Consider the following 17,334-nt stretch of genomic DNA (forward strand, 5'->3'; position numbering starts at 1 on the left):
TTAATTATTATTTACAAAAAAAAAAAAAAAAGTTTATGAGTTTGAACATCAAATATCTTGTCTTTGTAGTGCATTCAATTGAATATGGGTTGAAAAGGATTTGCAAATCATTGTAATCCGTTTATATTTACATCTAACACAATTTCCCAACTCATATGGAAATGGGGTTTGTAGATGGATGGAGGAATCGATTTAGAATTGGGATGAGAAAGAATTGTGATCTGGATGTAAATAGATTTTTTATTGCACCCCTACAAAAATGGTACCGGTAAAAATAATACGAGAACCACAAACCTCTTATATTTTAGAGAAAAATTATATTTTTTATTGTCAAGAATCACTTAAATCCTACTTTTTCCTGGAATAAAGTTTAAATTACAATTACTATTTTGTTTTACTTTATATGGCATTTTATTTTCACTTTAATAGCTTTTTTTTTTTCCAACTTCATAAAAGAAGAACAATGTGCCCACCACTGCCCAATAACCAGTACAACTAAAAACTTAACACCCCCACTCCCCAAAAAAAACAAAAAATAGTATTTAGTCTTAATTATGAGGGCATTGTTTCTATTAATGGATTTTTTAAGCTAAAGGTGATTTTAATTAATTTTTGTTTTGCAAAAATAAGAAACGGTGGTCTTAGACTGGATTAGTCAGTTGCCCACCTCAGTGGGACGAAGTCGTACATTTCCCAAACATTTCAACACGTGTCCTTTAATTACGTGTGAAGTGCAATATAGTCGTCATTGCTTTATTTAATAAAACGTCTGCATTTAGAGAGTTTTAAAAACAGTAAAGTAATCTGTGTATTTAAATTGTGTTTGTGGACAAACATCTGTTTCTAGGGTCTCTTTATGGCTTGTCCATAACAATACTTATTGCCAATCATCTTATGCCTCTGCTGGGCCTTTAACAGTTATCTTTCTGAACATTTAATCTTTTATGAGCTTTGCACTCTGCCTGCGGTCGTTCGAGAGAAGTCTGGGAATGATTTCCGCACCCTGATTTAACTGCCCACTGGGTCACAGGTTTCAGACACAAACACCCTGAGGATGTCAGACTATGAACTTAGTTTTATCAGCAATGGGATTTAGGTTTGGGGTCCATCTTAGCAGGGACGTAAATAGGACGTAGCATTGACACGGGATGAGTGGCGACCAACGACAACAGGCTTCAAGTAGATCATTCATTGAACTTTATTAACAGATCGAAAACAAAAATTCATGGTCATTCACGTTGAAGCTAACAGAAGTACAAAAAAAATGAAAACATCCCACATAGAAAAGTGAGGTGTTTGAAGGGAAAAAGGTAGAGAGTGACAGAACTGATCAAAGATCCTTCACAGAAGGCGCATCAAGGCCTGTGGATATGTGACTAACAACACAAGTTGGCAAGTGTTGTTAAAGCAAAAGAGAACATTTGATACATAAAAAGTCAACATGATCCATCAACTAAGGCAGTCAGACTAGATATTTTATTCTGGTCTTTAGTCGCTCCCAATGTACAGATTTTTGAACAAGATGAAAGATTAAAAAAAATAATTCAAACTCAGTCGGAGAAATCTCCATGAAATTGGAGAGTGCTGCTGGTTAGTAGACGGTCAAGATGCCTTCAGGAAGTGGGAGGCTGGAAGGTCTTGGAGGAGGCCAACATGGCTCGCACTTTGGCCATCAGATCCTAAAGAGAGAGTGACAGAAAGAAACGAGGCTCAATGAGGAAAACAGCTCCCATGATGAAGTAGTCTTGGAATGTCTATCAGGAACATTCATGCAATGGACTAGATTACACGTCTTAATATGCTGTGTTGACTTGCACGCTACCTACTCATAAACCTTCCCCAAAGTCAGAAGGACTGAACTCTCCAAAATGTTCTCGTAACACATAATGTCTTACCTTCAACTGTTTTTCCAGTGACATGCTTTTCCATCAGCAAATGTCGGTACTATAAGGTACTATTTGACAACAACAAACAGGCCACCTTTAGCTTACTTTAGTTTTTACTTATCTCAGGGTGTTGTAGTACCTTACTCTACAGTCTCCACTTTGCTGCAGTTGCTCTTTTTTGCTGTCCTCAGTCTCTTCTCGACTAAAATGTTTCTCCTAAATCGCAGCTGTCCGTCACATACCAAGAAGTAAATATATCGTCTATCGTTGTTTGTTAGCGTTTCTCAAACCAACTGATGTGTTTAGCGATTTAAAGATTATTTTCACCGTTTTCAGTTCGACTATTTGAAATTTAAAAGCTGATTGCTTTGAAACGAGGCAAGCACAAAAGTGGTCCAGTTGAAGGACATTACCTAATATTAATCATTCGATATGCCTTCTTCTTTTTTAGCACGACTGTCTCGGTGCACTGGGAAGTGTGCATTCAGTTAGAGTCCGGACACAAATGAGATGAACTAAAATGGTAACCAGGCCTTAACATGACCTCTGGCCTTACAAATGGTGGTACTAATGATGCCGATAGAACCCCCTGTTGTGTCCCCAGTCCCTCACTGTCTTCCATTGTTCTGCTTTCTAGTATCCGCCTGGCTTTGCACAAACACCCTTGATAAGAAGCCGGCCGATCTCCTTAAGCAGAAAGCTTTGTGGACGCTAATTCGGGTTTTACCAGCTCGGAGGGAAACGGCACAGACGCTCAAGTTACATGCGTGTGAAGCCCTTTGCATGCTGGAGAGAAATATATTTTCATAGCTGCTGCATAGTGAGAGAACATATTTGCTTCTTTTGATTGCATCTCCCGCCTTCCTTTAAGGAGGCACACATAAACATATGCTATATCGCAGTCTAAATGTCAAAGAACACCTTTAGTTTACATGTTCCTTTGCCTTCCTCCAGGGATACTCTAGCTTACATCCTGGGAGTGATTCGTTTGCACATGGACAAATACCCCCCCCCAAGAGCTCTGCTGACAGATGAGACAAATTAACAGCTGTAATCACAGAGGGGGTGAAACTGTCATATCGCATCGCTCAAAAGGCCATTTCAGTGGCCCCCAGTGACTGGAACTGTACACTACACACACACACACTTGTCTGTGATGACTTGCACTGACATTCTGCTTGCACGAACCCCTCCTCTTTCACAGTGAGTAGTGTCAAGGTGGGCAGGAGTCAGACCACCAGCTGCCATCATTCTGCCATAAAGACCTCCTTGAAGCCTTTTGAGTTTCTCATTCCTTTTTCTGCCTTTCATTATCTTTTCACCTTTGCCTGCAGCTAGCGCCATCTTAAGACTTGCTATCTTTTTTTTAAATCTGTTGCTCCTCAACCTTTGGATCCACACGGAAAGATTTACAGGTAAAGTTGATTTGAGGTTCATTCAAAATACCACAGATACTAGTGTGTGTATATTTGTACATGCAGGACTAACCTTTTTTTTTTTTCTTCGCATGAAATTTTCACAGAGCGACATCAAGCATCAACCGAATCAAGCGACAACCATCTACCGTATTTTCCAGACTATAAAGCTGCACCCACTAAATTTTAGAAGAAAAAATAGTTTTCCATATATTAGCTGCACCGAACTATAAGCTGCAGATATACACGTTGTGAAATGAGTTTTTTACACAAAAATATTTTGTACATGTTTATTTACATACAGGGTTTTCCCTTAATGTAACTGAATGTAACGCACCGCTCTGGCTATATAATAGCTGCCACACCTTGAAAATAATGGGTTTTTACCCGAAAACAAATTAAAGTAATATAATGTTTTGTAGACCTCAGAAGAAGTCAGACAATTTTAACTTGTATTGCATATCTTATGATAACAAACCGGCCCGGCACAATTACAACAGGTTTTAACTCCCTTGCAAACACTTTTGCCTATGTGTTTCCCAACACACAACAACACTTCCTCATTCTCCGCCAATACGCTTTCATGCACTAACAGTGTGTTTGTCCATCCATCCATCCATTTTCTACCGCTTGTCCCTTTTGTGATCATGGAAAATTTAACATCAAATTAAAACTACAAGTACATAAAACATTACCACAAGCAGGTCGTTACAGTAAGAATTTACTGTATATATATAGCCTATTATTTGTGCACTATTGGCAAGTGATAAAATGAAAACCGTCACCGGAAAAAAGCCTTTGATCACCGAAAACAGCGATGCCGAAACAAAACCGGTTGTAAACGAGACACACGACATTGTCTGGAGCGTTGTTAGCATGTCTGCGATGTGGGTGTAACTTTAATATATCCCAGATATACCCACTGACAGCAATCTACAAAACCCAAAACCAGTGAAGTTGGCACGTTGTGTAAATCGTAAATAAAAACAGAATACAATGATTTGCAAATCCTTTTCAACCTACATTCAATTGAATGCACTGCAAAGAGAAGATATTTAATGTTGCAACTGAGAAAATAATTTTATTTTTTTGCAAATATTAGCTCATTTGGAATTTGATGCCTGCAACATGTTTCAAAAAAGCTGGCACAAGTGGCAAAAAATACTGAGAAAGTTGAGGAATGCTCATCAAACACTCATCAAACACACAGGTGAACAGGCTAATTGGGAACAGGTGGGTGCCATGATTGGGTGTACAAGCAGCTTCCATGAAATGCTCAGCCATTCACAAACAAGGATGGGGCGAGGGTCACCACTTTGTGAACAAATGCGTGAGCAAATTGTCCAACAGTTTAAGAATAACATTTCTCAACTAGCTATTGGAAGGAATTTAGGTATTGCACCATCTACGGTCCGTAATATAAAAGGTTCAGAGAATCTGGAGAAATCACTGCACGTAATATTGAATGCCTGTGACTTTTGATCCCTCAGGCGGTACTGCATCAAAAGCCGACATCAGTGTGTAAAGGCCCGAGCTCATCTAAGATGGACTGATGCAAAGAGAACTTCAAGTCAAAAATCTGACGAGTCCACATTTCAAATTGTTTTTGGAAACTGTGGACGTTGTGTCATCCGGACCAAAGAAGAAAAGAACCAGCCGGATTGTTATAGGCGCAAAGTTCAAAAGCTAGCATCTGTGATGGTATGGGGGTGTATTAGTGCCCAAGGCATGGGTAACTTACACATCTGTGAAGGCACCATTAATGCTGAAAGGTACATACAGGTTTTGGAGCAACATACTGTATGTTGCCATCCAAGCAAGGTCTTTTTCATGGACACCCCTGCTTATTTCAGCAAAGACAATGCCAAGCCACATTCTGTACGTGTTACAACAGTGTGGCTTCATAGTAGAAGAGTGTGGGTACTAGACTGGCTTGCCTGTAGTCCAGACCTGTCTCCCATTGAAAATGTATGGCGCATTATGAAGTGTAAAATACGACAACGTAAGTTGAACAACTTAAGCTGTACATCAAGCAAGAATGGGAAATAATTCCACCTGAAAAGCTTCACAAATTGGTGTTCTCAGTTCCCAAACGTTTACTGAGCGTTGTTAAAAGGAAAGGCCATGTAACACAGTGGTAAAAATGCCCCTGTGCCAACTTTTTTGAAATGTGTTGCTGCCATTCAATTCTAAGTTAATGATTATTTGCAAAAAAAAATGAAGTTTCTCAGTTAGAACATTAAATATCTACCGTATTTTTCAGACTATAACTCACAGTTTTTGGTGCGACTTATACTCAGGAGCGGCTTATGTGTGAAATTATTCACACATTACCGTAAAATATCAAATATTATTTAGCTCATTCACGTAAGAGACTAGACGTATAAGATTTCATCGGATTTAGCGATTAGGAGTGACAGATTGTTTGGTAAACCTATAGCATGTTCTATATGTTATAGTTATTTGAATGACTCTTACCATAACATGTTACGTTAACATACCAGGCATGTTCTCAATTGGTTATTTCTGCATCATATAACGTACACTTATTCAGCCTGTTGTTCACTATTCTTTATTTATTTTAAATTGCCTTTCAAATGTCTATTTTTGGTGTTGGGTTTTATCAAATACATTTCCCCCAAAAATGCGACTTGTACTCCAGTGCGACTTATATATGTTTTTTTCTTCTTTATTAGGCATTTTCGGCCGGTGCGACTTATACTCCGGAGCGACTTATAGTCCGAAAAATACGGTAGACTTGGCAGTGTATTCAATTGAATATAGGTTGAAAAGGATTTGCCAATCATTATATTCTGTTTTTATTTACCATTTACACAACGTGCCAACTTCACTGGTTTTGGGTTTTGTACACAATGTGCAAATATTAAGAGGATAGTGGCGGCTTTTAAGGAGAGAAAGTCCAACTGGAGCAGCAGAGCGAAGCAAGTGTGACGTCATGCTCGCTACAGCTTGTCTCTTTCATCAGGGACAGAAGTAGAGTGTCTAAACACGAGTACATTCTATAATAACAAGAAAATATGCAAGATTTGTTACGAGTCGTTTTTCATAAAAAAGTAATTAAAAGTCTCTAAACACTTGAAAACATCCATCCATTTTCTACCGCTTATTCCCTTTGGGGTCGCGGGGGGCGCTGGAGCCTATCTCAGCTACAATCGGGCGGAAGGCGGGGTACACCCTGGACAAGTCGCCACCTCATCACAGGGCCACTTGAAAACTAGTCTTTAAACTAGTCTTAACTTTAAAGAAATACACTCTATACATTGCTAATGTGGTAAATGACTATTCTAGCTGCAAATGTCTGGTTTTTGGTGCAATATCTACATAGGTGTATAGAGGCCCATTTCCAGCAACTATCACTCCAGTGTTCTAATGGTACAATGTGTTTGCTCATTGGCTCCGAAGGCTAATTGATGATTAGAAAACCCTTGTGCAATCATGTTCACACATCTGAAAACAGTTTAGCTCGTTACAGAAGCTACAAAACTGACCTTCCTTTGAGCAGATTGAGTTTCTGAAGCATCACATTTGTGGGGTCAATTAAACGCTCAAAATGGTCAGAAAAAGAGAACTTTCATCTGAAACTCAACAGTCTATTGTTGTTCTTAGAAATGAAGGCTATTCCACAAAATTGTTTGGGTGACCCCAAACTTTTGAACGGTAGTGTATATGTGTGCATTTTTTGAGCCTCTTTAAAGAAAACCATATCATCATAGCAAATTGTGCAAATTATGTGATGATGTTGTGTGACCACGCCCCTAACCATGCCCCACCCTCAAAGGTATCGTAACTATCTTGAGGAAAGTCTGACATACCTTGATAGTAAAACGGCAGATTAAACAATACAGTCATAGTCATGGACCCACTAGCTGCGAAAGTTAGCGCTCCAATCAACTAAACAGACTCAATAACTCCCCGGTGATGTTTTGGTGAATTCGCTGAGGAATTTGTGAAACTGAAACAATTAAAAAAGAATGCCATTGTAAGTTGCAATTCTCGATTCAAAACCATTCTCCACTCAAAATCAATACTTTAATAACATTGGGTGCCAGTTGTATGATTAACTACATTCCTCAATAAAATAACCAGCTGTGATGAATTTATATATTACTCAAAAGAAAAATGTGTTTGTTTAATACAATTATACCTAAACATTTAATAAAGTCAAATACAAATAAGACAGCAAGAGAAGTATCCCATACTTCTCTTTTCTAAAGTAACTCTGTACAGCAGATATGGGAATCTAGATCAACAATATGTTTTATCTGAGTGGCTGGACAGTACAGGTATAAAAAAATCTATATTTGAAAAAAAAACAACAACATTTTAATCGATTAAGATCGTTACAAAAAATAATCGAAAATCAATTTTATTTGACACCCCTAGCGGTAGCCATCCTTGTTGGCCAGAGGTTTTGTGTAAAGTAAACAGACAACATGCTTTTTTCCAAAATACTGTATGCTCTTTGTAGCCCACAGCCAGCTTGGCTAACGCTAAAGTGTTTAACAGAATAAAACTTGCTTTGATACAGACTTAGCAGTCAAAGTGCTGTGAATACACCAACATGTATAAAGTGATGGCGTTAAAAGTGATGTTTAATCCGAGAAAAACCTCACCAAATCGTTTTTTTCCCTGAAGTGATCATGACAGTTATGGCAGTCACGATGCAGCCCGTTGACGCTGTTTTGAACTTCTTTTAAAAAAACAAAAAACTTTAGCAGAGTCTTGCATTCAGCCGTGTAAATAAGCTACTCAGAGGCCAGCAAGACATACAATGCATTTCGTATACTAAGTCAAATTTTTAAGTTGTATTTGCAAACCCTTTTAAATTCGTAAAATCGAGGATCCACCGAGGTTCCACTGTACCACCTTTCAGCGACCACTGGAAAATGTGGTAGTAAACATCAGCTATCTCAGCTTTGTCTTTCGGACCATTTTAAAGCGGAGAAAGCAATTGTGCAATTGATGGAGTGCAGGTGTATAAGATACTCACGCTGTGTAATGGATTCTTTACACTGCGTATGAAACAAACCGACAGCAGAAAAGACGAGCAGACGGGAGAAGAAAAGCAAACGCGACGACAATGACGAGACGGTATGAGGCGAATAGCAACGAGGCTATTAGAAGCTGCTGAATTATTCAGGGTGTGTTTGTAAAACATCACAGAAGGGGGGGTTTAAGTTGTAATAAGTGGCTGCGACTATGTTCACTCTGCAGAGAAACAGCGGGATGTTGGGAGGCGTGCTGTGATACAACAGGTAATGTTTTTAAATCCTAGGACCCGTGGTTTATCAGCGGTCAGTCATTACTCGAAACATGAGCGGAGACACACAAGCTTACTAGCTAGCTAGCTATCCCTTTCCTCTCCTTAAACATTCCGGTTTACAGCTTCCCACAAATCATACTTTTTTTTTTCTCCAGCAACCGTACAGGACGTGCGGGTGCATCTGATTATGGAAAGCAGCCTGATGACGGTCATAAATTTGACACTGTAATGTTAAACAAGGTGGAGCAGAAATAATGTTGACCAAGGTCACAGTATATTTGGGTGAGTGAATGCAGGCTTCGTGTGACAAATGGGTTTGCTTGTAGACAGTAGTAGTGACATTATAGCCAACTCGTCCCATTTCAAACCAGTTAGTCTACAGCAGGGGTCCTTAATTACCTTTGACCGAGGGCCAGTATGGTAAAACACATGAAACGCTGATAATAGTATACGTTATGACGGAAGTGGATAATTACATATATCCATATTTAAGTGTTACTTCTTTTATATTTCTATAGTCATATCTTGAATAGCTAATGTTCCATCTTGTACTCTTTTCCTTTTTGTTCGTCTCATGACAAAGTGCTTGCACTGTGGACGGCCTTGAAGAAGGAGGCAGAGAAGAGGAGTCCTCCCTTCTTCCTTCTCGGGCCGAATTGAGATAACGAACACAATGGGCATCTGTGCTGGCAGGTGAGGGCGGGGGGAGAGAGGGAAGAACAGAATGTTTTTTCGTGATGTGTGGAAGATCGATCTTAGCTGCGCGAGTGAACGCTTCTGTACTGGATTGGTCTCACGTTTATTTTCAAAGCTTTGAAAATAAATCACAAAATACCCATTCTGTCTGGTGGTCAAATTGAACTTAGCTTATGTGTCATCAAAAAGAACTTGGGAGCAGCCAGCACAACTTAATTTCTCTGGGAGGAAGATCTGCTGGAATCCAACAGTTACCATAAACCCGAACTAGGATTTGAACCCTCCTCCCTTTGTTCGGAGAGCAGACTTCATAGCCTATTGAACAATCCAGCCACTCATAATGTACAGTATCTCCAACATTAATGTATAGCTTTATGGTTTAATTATATGGGTAACGGTAAGTGGCCCAAATAAAATGCTTTCCTTCCACTCAGTGGCCTAGTGGTTAGAGCAGTGGTTCTCAAACTTTTTTTGTCATCCCCCACTTTGCACAAGGGGGAGTTTTCAAGCCCCACCTGCCCCCATCGCCCCAACAGAATGCTAATGCCAAGCTTAACATTTTCAAATTTATTGAACATCAAGTAACATCAAGTTGTATACATTCAAACTCAATAACATAAAATAACATCAAGTTCAATAATAAATAAAATAACTGTGCAGCTGTGGTATAACTAGCATCAAGTTCAATAATAAATAAAATAACTGTGCAGCTGTGGTATAACTTGCATCAAGTTCAATAATAAATCAAAAAAAGTGTTATAACTTGCATCAAGTTCAATAATAAATCAAAAAAAGTGTTATAACTGGCATCAAGTTCAATAATAAATCAAAACAATTGTTATAACTTGCATCAAGTTCAATAATAAATCAAATAAAAGTGTTATAACTTGCATCAAGTTCAATAATAAATCAAATAAAAGTGTTATAACTTGCATCAAGTTCAATAATAAATCAAATAACTAGCATCAAGTTAAATAATAAATAAAATAAAAGTGCCACTTTGCAATCTTTGCAAAAAAAAAAGAGGAGCTATGCATTTTGGCAAGACAGGAAAAATGAACATGAGTTTTGCAGTACTCCAGCATTAGTGGCTGCAATGAGCCTGTTTTGCACTGCACAGCTTTTCAAATCGGGGTTGCAGGCTTGACACTGCCACTGTTAAAACCTCATTGAGTTAGGGGCTGAGCTGCCTTGACGCGAGTGCTTCCCGGTGAATGACAGTGTGTCCAATGCGCATTTGGCGCAACCCTCTTTATTAGAGCCTGCAGCCCGTTTCTTTACCCTGCCATGGTCTGTGCGCCATCAGAGCAAAAGCCCACACAGTTTTCCCATTTAAGGTTGTGTTCTTTGAGGAAACTGTCCATTATCTCGAACAGCTCATCAGCAGTGGCTCTATTTTTTATGTATTTGCAAAACAGCAAATCCTCGCACAGTGACTCGCCATTCACAAAGCTTCCGCTTAGCCCCGCCCCCATTAGTTACTGTTGCTATGTCTGTCAAACTTTCGCTCCTACCTAGAAATTTAAAGCCTACAGGAAAAATAAGTAATTTACATTGATTTATATAGCGGATTTCACAGACAGAATCACAAAGTGATTTACAGTGTGTATAGAAAGACCCATTACCTCCCTGCTTGGCACTCAGCATCAAGGGTTGGAATTCGGGGTTAAATCACCAAAAATGATTCCCGGGCGCGGCCACCGCTGCTGCCCACTGCTACCCTCCCCTCCCAGGGGGTGATCAAGGGTGATGGGTCAAATGCATAGAATAATTTCGCCACACCTAGTGTGTGTGTGACAATCATTGGTACTTTAACTTTAACCTAGTGAGGCCACCGATTTGTTTCGTGCTCCAAACTACATATTAAAAACATGTTTTTGAATACTCCAAACTACATATTAAAAACATGTTTTTGAATACTGGATGGGGTGCGTTCTTGCCATTCATTCTCACACATTAGCAAATGCCACACTTTTACGCCAAATTCGGTCCCGATAAAAGCAATGCCCTTGCGAAACGTTTTTTCAGTAAACCAGCTTTAATGTGAAGCTTCGAGCCACCAGATTTTATCAAACCAAGTGTGGACTGTCCTAATTCTGTTTTGATTCCTTCCGTGGCTGAGCCACAGTAGTTTTCTAAACAAAAAGGCATAATAAATGCATTTGGCGTTAGTGTTAATACAGAGGGACCTCTAGGGCAAATGTTTCCAAAATGTAGCCTACAGATTATTTTTTTACTGGCCTGTGGCCCAGTCTAAAAATACGAACACTAGGGGTATCCGAATCAAATATTGATATTGGTTCGATATCTGCAAATGATGATCGAATGATTTTGGCTTACATCTCAAATCTCTGATTTGAGCTACCATACACACAGTCCTACAGTGTTGTGTTTACTTGTGCAAAGCTGAACAGCCAATTAACAACTAAATGTCCTTTAATAAGCACACAAGGTTGGTCTTTTATAGTATTTAAGTGAAGTCATTTACAAAAACTAAGCATGGTATGCTATATAGGCTACTAGGAGCAAGCAGCTACACAACAGCAAAGCACACAAACATTCGTAACAAGTGTCCCTAAACAATATTGCCGTCTAAAACATGACATTTGTCAATATAAACAAGTATCAAATAATTATAGTTGCATCTTACTTAAAGACAAAGTCTTTAAGGCAGAAGCGTATTAGAAAATATCCAGTAACAAATGTGTCCCCATCAGTTGATTTACTGCATCATGACCCTAATCTAATGAATTATCTTGACCATTATGTTTCGCCAAAAACAAATTATTGCTCCACTTCAAAAGCATAAATCTGTCACAAGGTTAGTGTTTTTCATAACTACCGTTGTTCTCTTATGTAATTTCGTTGATCAAGCAATTTCTAACATTCCACACTAAAAAAGAAGATACTGTAAGTATGTACTACGATCCGTGCTGATATTGCATGAGATTAATTACGTTATTGGCCAATACTCAAGATGTATAATATCTGTATAGGAAGGAAAACAAGTTGTATCGGGACACCCCTAACTATTACAAAAAATTCTGCAATAAGAAAAACTATAAAAAAAAAACAATTAAAGAAAACATTTAAAATGTTGATGACACCAAAGCTGACTTGCAGGGTGTTTTTTTCTTTAAAAAAAATCCATATATCTGTTTTGAAAGTGAACATATCAAACCGGCCCCTGCAACCTGTGATTTTTCAGTATGTAACCGTCAGTGAAAAAGTTTGAATAACCCTGTTCAAAACAATTTGATCAAGCCATAATTTATTCTGATTTCGAAAATTTTCGGAAAATGTTTGAAAATATATACCGGTTATGTCCTTACCATACATAACATTTGCATTGGAAAATAAGGGATAATTTACGGAAAACGGGTGACAATTAGGGTAACATCTATTTTGCAGGGCTGACTTGACTGGGAAAAGGATGTGGTGACGAGCGGACCGGAAGCTGCACTCCTCTGGCGTTAGTAAGTAGTATTGTTTTTTTCATGAATGTTAAAACAAAGAAAATTATATGAACGACAAGAAAGGTCAAAATACGGGAGTTACCTGTTTTTGGTTGACAGGTATGATCCATAAGTACAGTTCAGAAATACATTACATAGATGACAAAAAATATATACAGGTATATATTGTAGGATACACACCTGAGTTATTTTTGACTGAACAGCTGATACTATGGAGGATGACACTGGCTCTTCTTTCTCCTGAGAAGCACCCCTGCAGAGGGTTAGACAGGAAGAAGAGAAGGATTAACGGGAAAGTTATACAATATGCATGATACAGTATGTTCTAAAATGTTTAAAGTGGAATGTGGAGCAGTCAAATGAAGAGGCAAAGAGTAGAAAGTGAAGAATACACTTAATACAACAGCATCCATAAGGTATCATCAATTGTGGACATCGGAGAATATCACTTTGAACTCAAGTCATCCACTTATTAAATGGGAATCACACTTGTTTTTGTTTTGCCTATCATTTATAATCCCTATGGGAGATGAGAACACATCTTCTCTTTTTTGTGTAGTATAAATTGTAAAATGAGTTGTATTAGATGGCTAACAATGTAGCTAATGGGGGTAATCTATTTACATGTTGTGACAGGCCAATTAACTACATTTTAGGGACACTGTTATTATAAGAACTAATGCCAAGGAAGTATTTTTGGTATTGATCACTTAGGTAACTAGCTTATGCAGCTATTGGCCTACTGAGCTGGCACGTCGCCTTGGAGTAGTGTCGTCCCGATACCAATATTTTGGTACCGGTACTTTTTAGAGGCGGTATAGTACCGAATATGATTCATTAGTATCGTGGTACTATACCAATACCGTACAACTCTACCTTGGAATTAGTAAAAGGTAATGCTAGATTATAGATCATGCCTCACACTTTTATAGTAGAAGGTTGTGTCCATAAATGGAGAAGTTGGTCAACTTTGAAATTCAACTTAGACTCAAAAACGAAAGATACAACAATATTCTCATTTGTGCCAACCTTTTTTTTTATCTAAGGAGTCAGGATTATGATTACTTCATCATCTAAACAGGGAACTATTATTGTGCTGAAATATATAACATCCCATCAGTCATCATCTCACTGAGAGCAGACATTGTACAGTAAGTGATTGTTTTATTATGTGCGTATTTCTTGTTTAGCACTTAGCACTACTGCTACAGGATGATTAGTGTTTCACTATAGCATGATCTGATTATCACTCAGCGTCTAAAACTTATTGTACTTATTTTCAGGCTCAAAAATTAAAAGGTTCTGATCGTCATTTCTTCTGCAGTAGTTGTTGTTGACTATCATGAATTCTGCCATGATTAGTTGTTGTTGAAAATGTTGTGATGTGCTCTGTGAAATCAATGCGCCGCCGCAATGCTTAAAATTAGAAAATTACTTAAATATTGCATTGATGAATGTGCCTGTTACGACATTACATACATACTAACAGCATAAAATGATGGAGTTTTCAGAGGTTTTTAGAGCGCTTCATAGGCGAAATAGATCGAAGCCTCATTACCTACAATGTTAGCCAACTATTGCTGGCGTTTTTTTATGATTTAGAATGCATAAAAAAAGAAAAACGTGTGTGATTTTCTAACAGAGGCAAAATTCCTAAAAAGTGCAGTTCCCCTTAACATTGTGGGATTTTTTTGTAAGACAGCAGGAGACTAGATGACCGACGCACCAGACGCTTTGCACATACACTGGATTCTATAGAATAAGTATTTAAAATCATGTTGATAGAGAAGTAAGAGAAGACAAACAACATTTTTTGGCTTACCTGGACTGGGCCAGGCTGGAGGCAGGGCTTGATGATGGGGACAAAGCTCTATTGGGTGACGGGTAAGGTGAAACAGTGGCACCTGTAATTTTCTTGGCTCTTGAAGACAACAAGCTCTGCCTTTTGCTAAAGGGGGACCTGTCGGATGAATCGTGACAAACAAGGATCTTGAACATTTTGAATTCAGACAGTAATAATTCATCTGGGAAGGGGGATGAGTAGACAGTGGAGCTTTTGTATTCAGCAGAGCCCTGTTTTTTAAATTGATGCTGGAGAAAAACTGTCAGTTCCAGTTCCCATCAGGGTCTTGTTAGCATGTCGACTAAAGCACATTACACGCCACGACGTATGAGGCGCATGCCATAATGTTAGCAGTCTGTCAAATATTCACGTTATTTTTGTAAAACCTTGACAAAAAAATATTAACATTTAATACTGAATATCTGCTCCTCATGACATCGCTCTCACTCTACAGGAAACAGGAAGTTGCCTGCCAATGTGAGGCGGTGAGGGGGCATACATCTATAAATACTTTACAGGAAGCACTGTTATTTGTTTTAAATGAGTAGATACTTGGGAGGTTGTTGACTTTAGCGGATGGCTCAATTTCTTGAGTCCAACATATGAGGGGATTGTACAAGTGACTATTTGGTTACATTTGTGATTGGCAGCTGCTTTGATTGACAAAGTGAGCGTGACCCCCTTCATTAGCGCAGAAGCTAACACTAATTAGGAATGAGCAGATCAACCATAAAAAAACACAGTAGCTGTCCTATTTATTGTGGTGTTTTAGTACTTTGTAGTCTTTCTTGGCAGTGGTGCACACCAATGTGCTGATCTGATTGCCCTGCAATTTATGTGACAAACATAATCCTTGAACAATTACATACCCAGTTTCTTTATTGCCAACACCTTTTCCAAACAGTTTCTATTCGCTCTTTCCCCAGACTTATAACTCTACAGAGGAATAAAGAGCCAAACGACACTTTACTGCAGCATGTCATTTTAAAATAACTGAAATAATTTTTGGACTATAAGTCGCTTGATTGGCTGAGTAGTATCATGGGGGATGGCTTGACTCACAGGCAACTGATCGTAACGTCTATAAAAGCAGATTAATTCTATCAAAACTTAAAAATACTTTAGATAGGTTCAGGTCCGTATAGAATGGCGTCCAGATATGGACTGATGGATAGTAATGCATGGCCGCCAGATACTTATCTATGTACTAGGCAGTAACAGAGGTGTATCAATGTCAGCAAATGGGCCAACCACCTTTGTACTTCATGTCTCCACATACAAGGCTGCAAATTGACAATCGATTGATTTTACTGATTTTCTGGTGATTTTAGCATTAAGGTAATTACAGCTTACAATTAATGCAAAATGACAAATGGAAAGTGAGTGGTGTTTGTGCAGCCCTTTGAGACACTCGTGATTTAGGGCTATATAAGTAAACTTTGATTGATTGATTATGTTATAACTGCAACCCCGCGCAATGCTTCATTAACTTATAGGTCAATGAATATAATAATAATAATAAAAAGAATTAGATTTATATAGCGCTTTTCTAGGCACTCAAAGCGCTTCACAGAGAAGTGAGAACCCATCATTAATTTTTACAACTCATTCATTCATCATTCATTCACCAATGTGAGCGGCACCGGGTGCAAGGGTGAAGTGTCCTGCCCAAGGACACAACAGCAGCGATTTTTTGGATGGTAAGAGGCAGGGAGCGAACCTGCAACCCTCACGTTTCTGGCACGGCTGCTCTACCCACTACGCCATACCGCCCCCAATATGTGAGTAAACAAGCAGCAAAGCATTTTTTGCGACTGCTTTTTTTGTCATAGGCTTTTTTGAAGGGTTCCAATCAACATTGTCAGACCATTTGACCATTTATTTTCATTACTACTACAAAACTTTCAGCACCAACACAAGCCAACAATTTAGACAGCCAGTAAGTCTCAAGTCTTGAAAACACAACATGGAATTGAAACATTCAAAGGTCCTCTCTCATGTAAAATTGACTTTCTAATGATGTTGTAACAGTAATATATGTATTCCTAAAGCCTGTTTATGAGCACAAAGCGTGAAAAAAAATTCCCTACATCACATATCTCCATCACTTGTTTGCTCCACTATGAATGCTTTTTAAAGCTCAGGGCTTTCATGTCAAGAACGTAAAATCCCCTTCATCATGGACATACCACACTCTAGCTAAATAAGCACCGGCCCTGAATTTTCGTTATGATACACAGCGTTGTGTAAAAAGCTACAGCTACAAAGTAACGAGCAGTGTTACTGGCCTAGTGGTTAGAGTGTCCGCCCTGAGATCGGTAGGTTGTGAGTTCAAATCCCGGCCGGGTCATACCAAAGACTATAAAAATGGGACCCATTACCTCCCACTCAGCATCAAGGGTTGGAATTGGGGGTTAAATCACCAAAAATGATTCCCGGGCGCGGCTACGCTGCTGCCCACTGCTCCCCTCACCTCTCAGGGGGTGATCAAGGGGATGGGTCAAATGCAGAGGACAAATTTCACCACACCTAGTGTGTGTGTGACAATCATTGGTACTTTAACTTTAACTTTTAACTTAACTTACAGTGGTACTACTTCACCGTACGAGTAGGGCTGGGCGATGCGGCTGAAAACTGTATTACAATATACTGTAGGTGTTTTATATCGGTCGATATCTATAAAAATATATTTTTTTTATAACCTATTGAAAATAAGCACTAGGAGAAACATATA

The 17,334-nt window shown here is 38.7% G+C and overlaps 1 protein-coding gene across 1 annotated transcript in view; it reads right to left on the reverse strand.

Annotated features, from left to right (window-relative positions):
- Window positions 1–1,174: 1,174 nt before the first annotated feature.
- sfswap (splicing factor SWAP) overlaps window positions 1,175–17,334 on the reverse strand; it is a 130,824-nt gene continuing 114,664 nt past the window's right edge. Inside the window, exons 18-20 of the mRNA XM_062031151.1 lie at window positions 14,580–14,717; window positions 12,938–13,010; window positions 1,175–1,679 (exon numbers count right to left, since the gene is read on the reverse strand). Coding sequence (XP_061887135.1) covers window positions 1,614–1,679; window positions 12,938–13,010; window positions 14,580–14,717 — 277 coding nt within the window. The 3' untranslated portion in view covers window positions 1,175–1,613. The remainder of the gene's footprint in view (window positions 1,680–12,937; window positions 13,011–14,579; window positions 14,718–17,334) is intronic.

The sequence above is a fragment of the Entelurus aequoreus genome, linkage group LG21 (assembly GCF_033978785.1).
Source record: "Entelurus aequoreus isolate RoL-2023_Sb linkage group LG21, RoL_Eaeq_v1.1, whole genome shotgun sequence".
Taxonomy (NCBI): Eukaryota; Metazoa; Chordata; class Actinopteri; order Syngnathiformes; family Syngnathidae; genus Entelurus; species Entelurus aequoreus.